The sequence below is a fragment of the Anabrus simplex genome, chromosome 4 (assembly GCF_040414725.1).
Source record: "Anabrus simplex isolate iqAnaSimp1 chromosome 4, ASM4041472v1, whole genome shotgun sequence".
NCBI lineage: Eukaryota > Metazoa > Arthropoda > Insecta > Orthoptera > Tettigoniidae > Anabrus > Anabrus simplex.
The window spans coordinates 290,447,692-290,461,601 of record NC_090268.1 but is presented as its reverse complement, the minus strand read 5'-3'; the positions used below and the strand labels follow the sequence as shown (position 1 = coordinate 290,461,601).

General features: G+C 39.3%; 1 protein-coding gene across 1 annotated transcript in view; it reads left to right on the top strand.

Moving 5' to 3' along the window:
• The window catches only part of LOC136872660 (putative ribosome-binding factor A, mitochondrial), a 111,477-nt gene extending 98,301 nt beyond the window's left edge, over positions 1–13,176 (top strand). The window contains exon 6 of the mRNA XM_067146471.2: positions 11,753–13,176. Coding sequence (XP_067002572.2) covers positions 11,753–12,061 — 309 coding nt within the window. The 3' untranslated portion in view covers positions 12,062–13,176. The remainder of the gene's footprint in view (positions 1–11,752) is intronic.
• Positions 13,177–13,910: the final 734 nt, after the last annotated feature.

Below are 13,910 nucleotides of genomic sequence, written 5' to 3'. Positions count from 1 at the left end.
TGATAAATATAGTAGTTTATTTTATGCATCGTGTATTTCTTACAAAATGTCGAATCAAACAAATACATTCAATAATATTTGTATTTGTGGCACTATCTAGCGGCATTATACTTACACTATAATTTCAAACAAGACAAATAATTTCTGCATACTTAAGTAAAAACACCAGTGATATAAATATCTAATGAAGTCAGTCACAGCGATAGTATGAGTAACTAAAGCCAGTTTCTGATAACCCATACAAAGAATGTGTACTTCTGCTAGTTAAGTATAAATGTAATAAGTTGCTTTACCTCACACCGACACAGACAAGCCTTATGGTACTAAGTAAACTCATGTCCTCATCTCGAGGTGATGCAGCTCTTTTCAGGCACACCCCCAATGAAGGTGAACTGCATGTACTATTTCAACCACATACCAGCCCTTCTGCCATTCTTAAATTTCTGGCAGTACCAGGAATCAAACTCGGACCCCGAGGACGGCAGCTAATAACACTAACCGTTATGTTACGGAGGCGGACAGCCTTATGGTGACGATGGGCTAGGAGTGGAAAGGAAGCGACCATGGCCTTAATTAAGGTACAACACCAGCATTTGCCTGGCGTGAAAATGAGAAACCACGAAAAATCATCTTAACAGCTGCCAACGGTAGGATTCGAACCCACCATCCCCTGAATGCAAGTTCATAGCTACGCGACTCTATCCCCATAGCCAACTCGCTTGTTCATCTTTGAAAATATGTCTCTGTCTGTCAGAAGAGGATTTTTTAAATCGTCAAATTTTGTATAGGCTACCTGAGATGTACAGTAGCTCTGTGGTTTTCTGATTAAACATCTTTTTATTTAAGTTATTGCATCAGACGGCTCACTTGCCCACTGTCCACGTACACCAGTGATCTCGTGATTCGATTATTGAAGTCTTGTTCAATGATGTGACACACGAACTGAGAAAATACTGAGCAGTTCTTCCCAATATGAAACAGACTATTTCAAGTGGTCACAAACATGACTTATAGTCATTAATCAATGATTAATTAATAAAATGAATAGTTGAATTAATTGTTGATTGTCAACTAAGTTATAATACTGTTTCATTAAACTAATAAATAGAATAACCTAATAGCCTCCCTATTTACTAGCTAGTTACTTTAGAATTATGTTCTGACTACCTTTCTAACAATGCAAATAAATCCATCTATTATTTAAACTTCCCTGCAAGAAGAGGACAGTGAATGCAAATGGGTATTATTTTCAAATGAGCTGAGAGTGAGAACCCGAGCGTATGATTCTTTCAATGTATGTCCCGCTGCAGCAGATGTTCGGCTCCCCGCCAATGTCCACTGCAATAAATCTCATTGTAGACCATATTGGACATCAGATTATGAACATTAAATAAGAATAATAGTTTACACCACCTTTCCAATACTTATCTTTCCTGATATTTAGGATGTAAACATTACAACAGGTGTTGTAAGTTGAGACATGTTTCGTTTAACTGTCGTAAGCATCATCAGCCAAAATAAATCTTAGCCTAAAGTTAGATCAGGGCCCCGAACTTAGTGTCCTTAAAATATATGGTACCCTAAGATTCAACATTTACATTATAGAAAATCAAATAGGCTTAAAACTAGTGTGAAAAACATAGAATGTTCATCATGGCTAAGAGAAAAACACACAATCATATTGACAGAGGTTAAAAACATAAAGTACAATACAGAGCTGGTAGTGAAATAATTAAAATCATATAGGATATCATTGCTACCAGTCAGTCAGTCAGAATGTTCATACATAAAACTAGTGTGAAAACATATAAGAAGGTTCATCATGGCTAAGAGAAAAACACGCAGTTGTGTTGCCAGAGGTTAAAAACATAAGGTACAACATAGAGCTGGTAGTGAAGTAATTAAAATCATTGCTACCAGTCAGTTAATAAGAATGTTCATACATAACAAAAAAATGATTATTATATTCTTTTGAATGAAGAAGGTAATTAGAATTGTTAACTAATTAAATCACCACACCCGGGAAATTGGAGTTGGAAAATGATGATGATGATGATGATGATGATGATGATGATGATGATGAACTAATTAAATCTCATTCTTGCATAGACACGTGAGTAGGGTAAGAGAAGTAAACTATTGTAGTTAACATGGAGTAGTAACACTTCAAACAGGATTGATCACACCTGAAGCTGCTTATAGGTAGAGGCCAGGGGCATATTCTCCTTGAATGCAAGACATTCATTGCATGTGTTATGATAACACAAAGAACTGTCTGATGTACGATTTTAGGTTGTTTCAAGTCAAATATTAACGATTTCATCTCTCAGAAGTTCAAAAGGTCCGCGCAACTGTACTGGTTCCGTTGCTTGACTATGTGTGGTGCTGGTGTAGTTTCGCCGTCTAGTCCACTCTAGGAAGAAAGAGACAGCAAATGGAGAAGTTAAGGATGTAAGGCATTCAATCTTAAAATTGCATTCGGTGGCAGACGTAGTTCTGAAACCCTCCGAACGATGTCACTGCAATTGAAACTTGGTCAGAATTTGTCACCCCATACCCATGCTACCCTCTGCCATCTGTTAGCAACTTGGAGAAAGTCAGCATCTTTACAGCGAATGGGATCCACAGATTACCCCTCAGCGAGAACCCAACGTGACGAAACTGACCAATGCCACTGGGATGACTTCCAGTGCTTGAGTTGTGGCTAACTAGTGAGTTAATTCATTGTGTTTTCGGTGTTTTATTATATTTTGCCCACATGTGGTATTAACGATGGATGAGTCTGAAATGGATATAATTGTAAATCAGTTTGAAAAGCCATTTACTGGCCGTTCGTTTGATGAAAAGATTCAAATAGTTAAAGCCGGGAGACCTCTACCTTCCCTCGTAAATTTCTTCTTCTTCTTAATCTGCTTACCCTCCAGGGTTGGCTTTTCCTTCGGACTCAGCGAGGGATCCCTCCTCTACCGCCTCAAGGGCAGTGTACTGGAGCTTCAGACTCTGGGCCGGGGATACAACTGGGGAGGATGACCAGTACCTTGCCCAGGCTGCCTCACCTGCTATGCTGAACAGGGGCCTTGCAGGGGATGGGAAGATTGGAAGGGATAGACAAGGAAAAGGGAAGGAAGCGGCCATGGCCTGAAGTTAGGTACCATCCTGGCATTTGCCTGGAGGAGAATTGGGAAACCACGGAAAACCACTTCGAGGATGGCTGAGGTGGGAATCAAACCCATCTCTACTCAGTTGACCTCCCGAGGCTGAGTGGACCCCGTTCCAGCCCTCGTACCACTTTTCAAATTTTGTGGCAGAGCCGGGAATCGAACCCGGGCCTCCGGGGGTGGCAGCTAATCACACTAACCACTACACCACAGAGGCGGACCCTTGTAAATTTAAAAACAGAAAACAAGAATTGTGTATGCACGTTCAATCCAGAAACTTACAGTAAAACTGTTTGGCTCGAGTTCACCTACATGTAATTAGGGTGAGTAGAATTGAAATTTACTTAATACATTGTGTTAACTGCATGGTTACTAGTTGCATGCCTCAGTGGAGATTCCAGGATACGCCACTGGTAGAGGCCAATATCCAGTTCCTTTAAAACAATGGTTAAAGCCAAAAACAGGTGTCTTCATTTTTACTGGTAGTTCAAAATCAAAAACGGAGAAAATAAGATGCAATGTGCGTGAACTGAAGTCTGAAAAATAGATGTACTCAGTGCCTTGAAAATAGGGTGTTCAAAATGAGAGTCTAAGATCGCTTACCTCTTATGTTGGAAGAGCGTTGACTGGTCATATTAGTTGCTTGAGGGGGTCTGGTATGCGTCTGCCCGTTGCTACGTGTGTTGTATCGGTGTGCTTGCTTGGGCAGAGAGCAAGTCGGGATGGGAGGGGTAGGCGCAACAATGAGAGCGCTAGAAGTTGGCGGCGGAGTTGTATTATGGGGAGGGGGTAAGTTGGAATCTGTTATTATGACCGGAGGGGTATTTAAAGGTTTATAATTTAAGATTTTTGTGAAATTGTTATGATTTATATTAAAGTTAGTGAGTTTATACACTTTATTATAATATATAAATGATCAATACTGAAATAAACATCACAACAATAAATATAATGCAGGGGTGTGATACATGTACTATCACAGTATGTGTTACTGTATACAGAAACAGTGAGAGATTTGGAAGCATTTCATTTCATAAACAAGTTTATTGCCAAGCTATCAAAATATAAAATCTTAAAATTGATTGGCTCGTTGTTTAAATTCAATCAAAATTTACAACAAATGGCAACAGTTAACTGTTGTTTGGACTAATGCTTTGATTGAATGTGTTTTCACTTATGAATACATCATGGTGCAATGAAAGGAACAGGCTAGACATTGATAAGATTCAAGTTGTCCTTAATACTAGTGTGTCCAGGTACCCAAACTATAGTGTGTTCGGGCCTTAAAATACAGTACACCATAGATGGAGCGTACTGTTGCCAAATCGATTCATGAATATCATGCTCGAATGTAGCTCAAACAGTGTGTCACAGTTACACATTTATCATTTAAAACTTAAATTTTATTCATAAATGGATATTTGAAGGATTTTAAATTAAATACAAATTACCTTAATCACTGTCATTACTCTCAAATAGCAGACATACTCTTTCTATGATTTCTACCAGGCCTGATGTTCCCACTTTGGTTGAATTAGGTTCAGAAAGTGAAATTGAGGATGATAATGTATTCTTAAAAACTGTTCATTTTCTTCATCGTCCTGCACTTTGTCTGCTTTCTATAACTATTTTCATGTAATTTGCCCAGTTGTCCACCGTAATTATCTTATAAGCAGCAGTTATTTTGAGGGGGGATCAAGTATAAACAGGATTTTATTTTTTATTTAAATTCATTTATTGAAAAACACAAGGCAATTACAATTTATTTTTCCACATAGTTTCCTTCTTTGGAAATACATTTGTCCCAGTTGTTGAGCAGAACAGGGTCGTGTCACCAGCCAGTTGCGCACAAAGTCTTCCACACTCCGTAATCTTCAAATCGTTGCCTTCCTAGAGCTTCTTTAAGTGGTCCAAACAAATGGAAATCGCAGGGCGATAAGTCCGGAGTGTAAGGAGGATGATCAAGTTACTCCAGTGCATTTCCTGTAGCTTGAAGACAGGTAGAGCTGCAGTATGGGGCCGCGCATTGTCGTGGAGGAGGATGACCTGTCAAATTAGTCGGTCTCGTCTTTGCGGCAATATGCAACCTTCACCTTGTTCAACAGCTCACAGTAGTAAGCAGTACTGATTGTGCGTCGTTTATGCTCGTCAATTGTCATCAATAATGTCTTTAACCGTACAAATGTTTTCGTCTGTAATGCTGGTCCGAGGACGGAAATCGTGTTGTTGATTTTCCACACGTTCTCATCGTTCCTTGAACTTTTTATGCCAGGCAAACACACGCGTGCTTGACAATGTTTGATCACCAAGCTGTGCAGTCAATCTCTGGCGAATTTCCACCGCTGTAACTCCTTCACGAGCAGAAATTTTATAAGTATGCATTGCGCAGTGGGGAATGCACCTATTGCTCCCACGTAAATGTAGCAGAAGCGCGAGGCCAGTCCTATCAACTGTTGATGTTCAGGAACGAAAATCCTGTTTATATTCAATCGACTTTCATACATTTCAATGCAAGAGACTTGCCAGAGATTGTTCTCCTTCGTACATTTTCCATATATTTTTTTCTTGAATGATAGTTATGATACTGGATGTAGTTTTTTACCTGGGCCAGCATCATCTCAGTAGGGTTTAACTTGCAGTGATAATTAAATGAAAGAAGTTTCATTATGATAGATTATGGTAGATGCAGTGATAAGGCGAGAGATTTGCCCACGTACCACTTTTACCATTTTTTACCATTCCCTGATTATCATACAGGGCCCTATGTTGAGAAACGATGTGCAACAATTCCCACTGTAGCATCCCATTCTCAAAAGAGACTCTTTTTTTACATAACCATTGTACAGTGTCATCTTTTCGTCAAGAAGCCACCTAATAGTGTAGATTGTTCTTTTGGAACAACCTGTAGCTCTAGTAATTTCACTGCTTCCACTGCTTAACATTACTTGCCTTTGAAAAATAATCCAGGACATTCATTATAATACTGCGTTCCTTCCCCTGAGTTTACCTATAGAACTTCCCTTCTTAATTTGAGGATCCGTTGTACACTCTTCTGCCTTTGTTCTTTGAACTAAGAACCTCCACGCATGACCACGAACTCACAAACTAAACAAACATAATCCACTTGTTCTTAAGAATTGTACATCTATCACTGATTTTTATTTTATAAATAATATGCTACAGATAAATTGAACAAAGCACTGCATGTGACTGTCTTAAGATGTAAATGAACACTGCTTCTGAGATTCCTACCGGCAGTTCAGCCAGCCAAGGAAGGAGATGAATTATTCCATTACTGCTTACTGCATTTTAAGGTCTGAATGTTCTATAATAAGAACTGCCCATATTCTGTGCACTGCTTCTGAGATTCCTACCAGTAGTTCAGCCAGCCAAGTCACGCGTGAAACCAAAACTAAGAAGACATTCTTTCTGCCATAAATTAAAAACTGAGGTAAAGACTTGGGGTTTGTTTTAAAAATACCTTCCATATCCAAAGACCATTTATCTCACTTTGATCCCCGTGTAGAATCAGTAGGAAAGACGTTGGCCAGTGACGGACATTTTTGTGTTTGCAAAAATCTCTGAACATGACTGAAAATAAAGACACATACTGCATTTTCTTATCATTAAAATTTAAAATCAAACATATCTACATTGACCTGAAGTGTTTCTTTACCAGCAGTGACAAAATGAAAAACATAATTAATATAAAGTAGGACTTACGGCATGATAAGTTCCATGCAATGAAGATTTTGCATTTAGCGTAACTTTCCATTGTATTAACATTTTCACACTCAAATTATTTTGAACGTTATTTTTGTTATTACAGACTATAAATCTCATGTTAGATCCATATTGTTGGTTGAACTTCTACAAATTGTACAAAATTGTGTTGATTATTTTTGTTAACAGGATCAGATGCAGCTTGAAATTCTGTACATAACTTAATATTCACCCATTTTAACTGATAACATTCAGATTTGTGGACATTTGGCAAACCCACTACATTAAAGGACAGTTCTAACCGCAAAATGTGGGAGAAGGAAGGAGATGAATTATCCCATTACTCCTGTACTGCATTTGTTTAAGGTCCGAATATTCTATAATGAGACCTGTCCATATTTTGATAAATTATCCATTGCCCTTTGACACTGCCAGACAAGCCTGGATTTGACTTATAATTGTACAAAGCACCTTCAGAGCTGCCTGGCTATCAGAACAGATCTTGCTCATCTGCCAAGTAATCTCCCTAAAGGTTTGTCCATAGGTGAGGATAGCAAAGACCTCAGCCTGGAATACTGTAGGGTATAGCCCAAGAGTGAACAAGAGGCTTAAATTGGGCCCATAACCCCAGCACCAGAGCCATCGTTGGTTTTCTTGGCAGGAATATGCAAAGTTCATTCCTAATCTCCTTACCAGACTAGCCCCATCTGTTTACCAGACTAGCCCCATGAGCTCCGATGTCATCCTGGCACTATTTACGAGGGTAATCCCAAAAATAAGGTCTCCTGTTTTTTTATAAATACAGAACTGTGTTCGTATGGCTGTTGGTCACTATATTGTGAAGAGGGTTTCCTGCGCTCGCATATAAACATGTGCACGCCATGCTGAGGCACTCAGTCTTGGCTTGGCAGCCATTGAGAATGGAGCTCCCGTTTGATGTTACCGCCAAGTGCGAAGTGCGCGCAGTTATTTGGTTTTTTAACGCAAAAGGTACTGAACCGATCGAAATCAATCGCCAATTGACGGAAGTGTATGGATGTCAAAAATGTTCATAAGTGGTGTAGAGAGTTTGCAGCCGGTCAGACTGAAATTCACGGCAAACAAAGGAGCGGGAGACCGCCAATTTCTGTCAAGACAATCGTGAAGGTTGAGCAAATCATGCGTGAAGATCGGCGGATCACCCTGGCTGATCTCTGCACTTTGGTTCCTGAGGTTTCCCAAAGAGCCGCTCACAGAATTTTAATAGAAAAGTTGAAATACCGGAAGGTGTGCACAAGATGGGTGTCACGCATGCTGACTGAAGACTACATGTGGCAACGAGCTGATTCTTCCCGCGCATTTCTTCAACGCTTTGTAACCGAACAAGACAACTTTTTGGACTCAGTTGTCACAGGTGACGAAACCTGAGCATTCCACTTTACACCTGAGACCACGCAACAATCATGCCAGTGGCGGCATCCCTCTTTGCCAAAGCCGCAGAAATTCAAGCAAACACAATCTGCTGGTAAAGTCATGACAACTGTGTTTTGGGATCGAAAAGGAGTATTGTTGGTCGACTTTATGCCCGCTGGGACCACAATTAACGCTGACAGGTACTGTGAGACCCTGAAAAAAAGTCAGACGGGCAATTCAGAACCGGAGAAGAGGAATGTTGAGCAAGGGCGTAAACATTCTCCATGACAACGCTCGCCCCACGTTGCCCGACAAACCGTTGCTCTCCTGCAGCAGTTTCAGTGGAACATCATTACCCACCCACCCTATAGTCCTGACTTGGTGCCCAGTGACTATCACTTGTTCCCTAAGTTGAAAGAACATTTGTCTGGAAAGCGATTCAGCACTGACAATGAGATGAAAGATGAGGTTCACAACTTTCTGAACAGCATGGTGGTGAGCTGGTATGACATGGGCGAACAAAAACTGTCACAGCGTCTACAAAAATGCTTCGAGTGAAATAGTGTTTATGTAGAAATATAGCTAAATGTATGTTCAAGCTGTAAAATTATGTAAATCATTGTAGAAATAAACAGGTCTGTGTATTTATAAAAAAATAGGAGACCTTATTTTTGGGATTGCTTTCATATCCATTCCTCTCTGGTTGGCAAAATAACCCTATGCTTGGGTTCAGTTTTAGGGCTGCCTGGCCGAGGCAGTAAAGGCGTGCTCGGTTCGCACGGAAGGACTTGGGTTCGAATCCCCGTCAGGAAGTCGTAAAATTTAAGAATCAAGATTTCCACTTCCGGAGGTGCACATGGCCCTGATGTTCACTCAGCCTACACCAAAAATGAGTACCAAGTTAATTCCTGGGGGCAAAAGCGGCCGGGCATAGAGCTAACCACTCTACCCCATCAAGTACCGAGGTTACGGATAGTGGAAGCCTTTACCTTCCACCCCTCCAAAGACCTTCATGGCCTGTAAGGAGAAGAATTTGCTTTGCTTTGCTTTGCTTTGCTTTGCTTTGCTTTGCTTTGCTTTGCTTTGCTTTGCTTTGCTTTGCTTTGCTTTGCTTTGCTTTGCTTTGCTTTGGTTCAGTTTTATATATAGGCACCATGGAGTCATTCACCATGTAAGACATTTGATCCAACTTCTGCAGCCTCTGCTAAATTGTTGGTTGCATGCCCTCTTTCTATATATTTGAAGGGCCATGCCACCACTCTCCAGACACGATGTGTTGTCATTCTTGCCTCCCTCTTGACAAGGTCCATGTAGGAAGGAGCAGTAATTCCTCCAGTGCATCAAGAGGATGTACTGTATATATAACCCCTGAGATACCCAAGCAGGTCAACATTGGACTTTGTTGAGTTTAACTCTGGCTATAGCAAGCAGCTCACCTGGGCACCAAACCAAAGCTCCATATGTCAGGGAGGGCCTTATGATAGCAGTATAGAACTCACCTCATTCCGATGGCCCTCCATGTCAGTGTGTAATGTAGGACAGCCCCCAGATACCTAGCCGACTTCAAGAGCTGCAACCGTTTTTCATAGAATAGAGACAGAACGAGTCAATCCAGCCTGTTTTCCTTGGTGAAAGGCAAGAGTTCATTCTCATCGGGGTTAAATGATAAACTTACCTAACTTCAACAAACTCCCACCATATTCAGAGCATTCTATATATGCTCTGTGACTGTGTTTGCAAACTTGATGACGACCATGATCCACAGATCATCTGCATATGCTTGAATTTGGAAAACGTTGCTGCTGAGTCTGATGATAAGTTCATTTTTCACTAAGCACCAAAGCACCCTGCAGACAGCTCCTAGGCACTAGCACTCTCCTCGAGATACCATGGAGAGTCTCAGTAGCTACACTGCCCTCCACTGTGACCCTTGTCCGTTGCATGTTTGGCAAGAATGTCTGTCATGGAATCAAGAAACCAGAGGGTCTCTCTAAAGATCCCATTTTGGTCTTAAAATCTTTACTGAGCATCTTATATGCGTCCTTGCAGTTCCAGGAATATCACTTATAGACTGTCAGAAGACCCTCCATGGATCTTTGGAAGCCTTCCTGAAAGCCTCTTCTATTTCAGTTGGCCTTTCCTGTATTATGTAAGCTACGAAGCAGAATCTTTCCTGTGCTTGGCCCTGTTAAAGACCCTTTGCCTTTTCGGTGGGCCTTCAATTTGAGGTTCAACCATGAAGTACTATTCTTATACTTTGCCCCTCCTTTCCAGGCAATTATCTATGTAGGATCCAACTATGACCCTCTATAACAAAGTTATGGATAGATCTAAGTCAGCACCACTTGTTATGTTTTTGAACCAACCCTCCATAAGCCTGCCTCTTAAGTTCTCCTTTTAGGAGTTTCAGTAGGTTGCCCTGGGGTCCTGGTATAGGTGCCCTGGAGTTGACCAGCAGTTTCAAACATAACGTGTATGGTCAGAGAGTGAGGGCTAAGTGGGATCTTCCATTTCCTGACAGACTCTTGTGTTTCCAAAGGATTCCAAAGTATCGTCTTTGACCTCCTCCCTCCTGTCATATAATAGGTTGGGCTATCACATACAAATAATGCAAAATGAAAAGGATATATTTGTAATCGAGGTGCCATGAATAGAGTTTGTATTTACTGGAACATTGCACCTGACCACTGAATAAAAAGATGACATGTCATCAACATCTAGGCCCTACACATCACCATAGTAACATTCTTTCATGAACAATATCTCATAACTGAAGAATGTCTACATTGTAGACTGGAACATGTACTATTCTTTTGTATTTCAGTTTGAATTAGAGTTGAAATTGTATTGAATAGGTGGAAAAAGATACCATTTTCCAATAAAGGGAAAAAATCCTTTGTGAGCCTGCCTGTAAGGGAATGCCAACACAGCACTGACTGGAGCACAATGCACCTGAGTTCGTTGCAGTTGTAGATTGTCTCTCTGGAAGCCCCATCCTTAATCCACTGGACTATCACTTGTGGAATATTCTGGAGAAAAAACTCTCCTATAAACCCCATTGAAGAATCAAGTCCTTAAAAAGAGATTTGGGGAAAGCAACAAGCTCAGTACCACTAGAAGTGGTGTGTGTAGCCAGTTTATTTGAAGAGGCTCATCACTGCAAGGAGTGGATATTTTGAAGTAATTTGTGTATGGTATACTGTCTGTAGTCAGTAATGAATAAATAACTTATATGCAATTGTGCATACCAACCACCTTTATATATGGGACAGAATTTATGGGATGACTAGGTACATGATATTTGGTATGGTAAAAAATTGGAGCTTGTATGGTAAAAAATTGGAACTACTAATATTTTTAATTTGTTGTATACTGGGATGTTAATGCTAATCCTTAGGTGAATTTATCAATATTATCTATCTTTGTATTTGAAATTACAGTATGAATCTTGGAAATAATATAACACTATTTTTTTTCAGATTTGTAAATCTGTTAAAAAATCTGAGGCTGTGCACAGAAGAAACCCAAATTTACCTGTGGATGAGAATGTAGGAAATGCTGAAGAAAACAAACAGGATGCTGATGTTAAGTGCCAGAACAGTAGTATTGTTAAATTTATACAAAAACAAAAGATCATGAAGGAGAAGAAACGCCGTCAAGAGAAGAAGTATCAGCAGGACAAAGACTTGCTAGCCTGCGAGATTGTAAATAATACAGCTAATGACGACTGGGATAGCAAAGAAGAAAATGATTATGTGGATGAGATTGAGGATACACATAGACTTTAGTTATTGTAAATGTGATAATTTGTTTGTACAGTTAATGTAATAAGTTGACTTTATGGTCCTTCAATTTGTGTACATAACCAGAATTTTGTTTGGCAATCCGAGTGAGGCTACTCGTTTGCACTTGTGGAGGGCTACATGACATAGTTATCCTAGCAGTTATAGTTTTTGACTGTAAGTCTGTTTTATTTGGTACCTGTTTGTATAAAGCTGTAATGGCATGAACTGCTTGATAAATATATATATCAGTGCATTGTTGTGTTCGTTTGTGACAGTTGCTGCTCAACATTGATACTGTAAATACTTCTGTAAAATAAACTTTCTCATTGCTTCTAAGTATTCCAGCATGTGCTGTGGTGAGCACTGCAACAATTAATATTCTAGTGTTTTGAATGATCTAGTATTTTTGTGAACCCATGAGTAATGTATGTCTAACAGTCTAATGTCCATGACCATAGATTCTACAAGCTTCCATTCTTTCAAAATTGTCCAAGCCCCTAGTTTTCACGGGCTCAAGAATAAATTTAAAATCCTTGCCTAAAATTTTTATGGGCTTAGTTATAGCTGTATGTTTGTGGGAGTATATAGTAACAGGTTCTGTCATCAGATGGCTCTTAAGAGCAGTTTTCATTACATATTTCACAAATCAAGAATGTATCATCTCGGTAGATGTAAAAATGCTAAGAGAAGATGAAATAGTTAATGCAGAAGGAGACATAAACAACTCTGAGAGAAAAATAGATTAAATGGAAAGATATTGCTTGTGTATTTGAAGGTCATATATCATAAATAATTAAATAATGTTGAGTATGCCTAAACCATAGCATTTTGAATGCAACTTTTCAAAGTTTAGACCTAGACTTCGTAATGAAGATGCCAATATGCAATACTATTTACTACACCAAGAAACAATATGCTGGCTTGTGAATTAGTTAGTAGGTAGCATAAAATAGTGTGTAGCTTGTATTACTTTCATTATCTGTATTTAACATTAATAGGGAAACAAGTAGGTTGAAAGTCTTTTTAATTTCAGTTTACATAATGTACTTATGCATTATTAAGAATATTTAAATGCTTTGAATGAGGTATAATTGTAGAAGACTGCACTTTCAGATAGTTAAAATACAATGTGTAAGGAAAAAAAGCAGGATTTTTTTAAATTACTAAAATTGCTTAAGTTCTGCAGTCAAGTACAAAATATAGTGTTGGACCTTCTGAATTTCCTTCTCTCATCACACTGTGCAATCATCTCATTTTTCTTTTTGTAATTTTTTTCTGCTCAACCTGAAAGCACTAGTTCAGTTTGATTTCTCATAAACTGAGTGCAAGTAGTCCATAAGTGGCTAAATTCAACAAGGAAAATTAACTTCAATACATGGAATGTTTGAACTCAATCAATCACTACAAATGATCTGTATTTAGGGCAGTTGCTCAGGTGGCAGATTCCACATCTGCTGTTTTCCCAGCCTTTTCTTAAATGACTGTAAAGAATTTGGAAATTAATTGAACATCTCCCTTGGTAAGTTATTCCAATACCTAACTCCCCTTCCTGTAAACAAATATTTGTCCCAATTTGTCCTCTTGAATTCCAACTTTATCTTCATATTGTGATCTTTCCTACTTTTAAAGACACCACTCAAACTTATTCATCTACTGATGTCATTCCATGCCATCTTTCCACTGACAGCTCCGAACATACCACTTAGTTGAGCAGCTCGTCTCCTTTCTCCCAAGTCTTCCCAGTACAAACTTTGCAACAGTTTTGTAACGCTACTCTTTTATCGGAAATCACCCAGAACAAATCGAGCTGCTTTTCTTTTGGATTTTTTTCCAGTTCTTGAATCAAGTAATC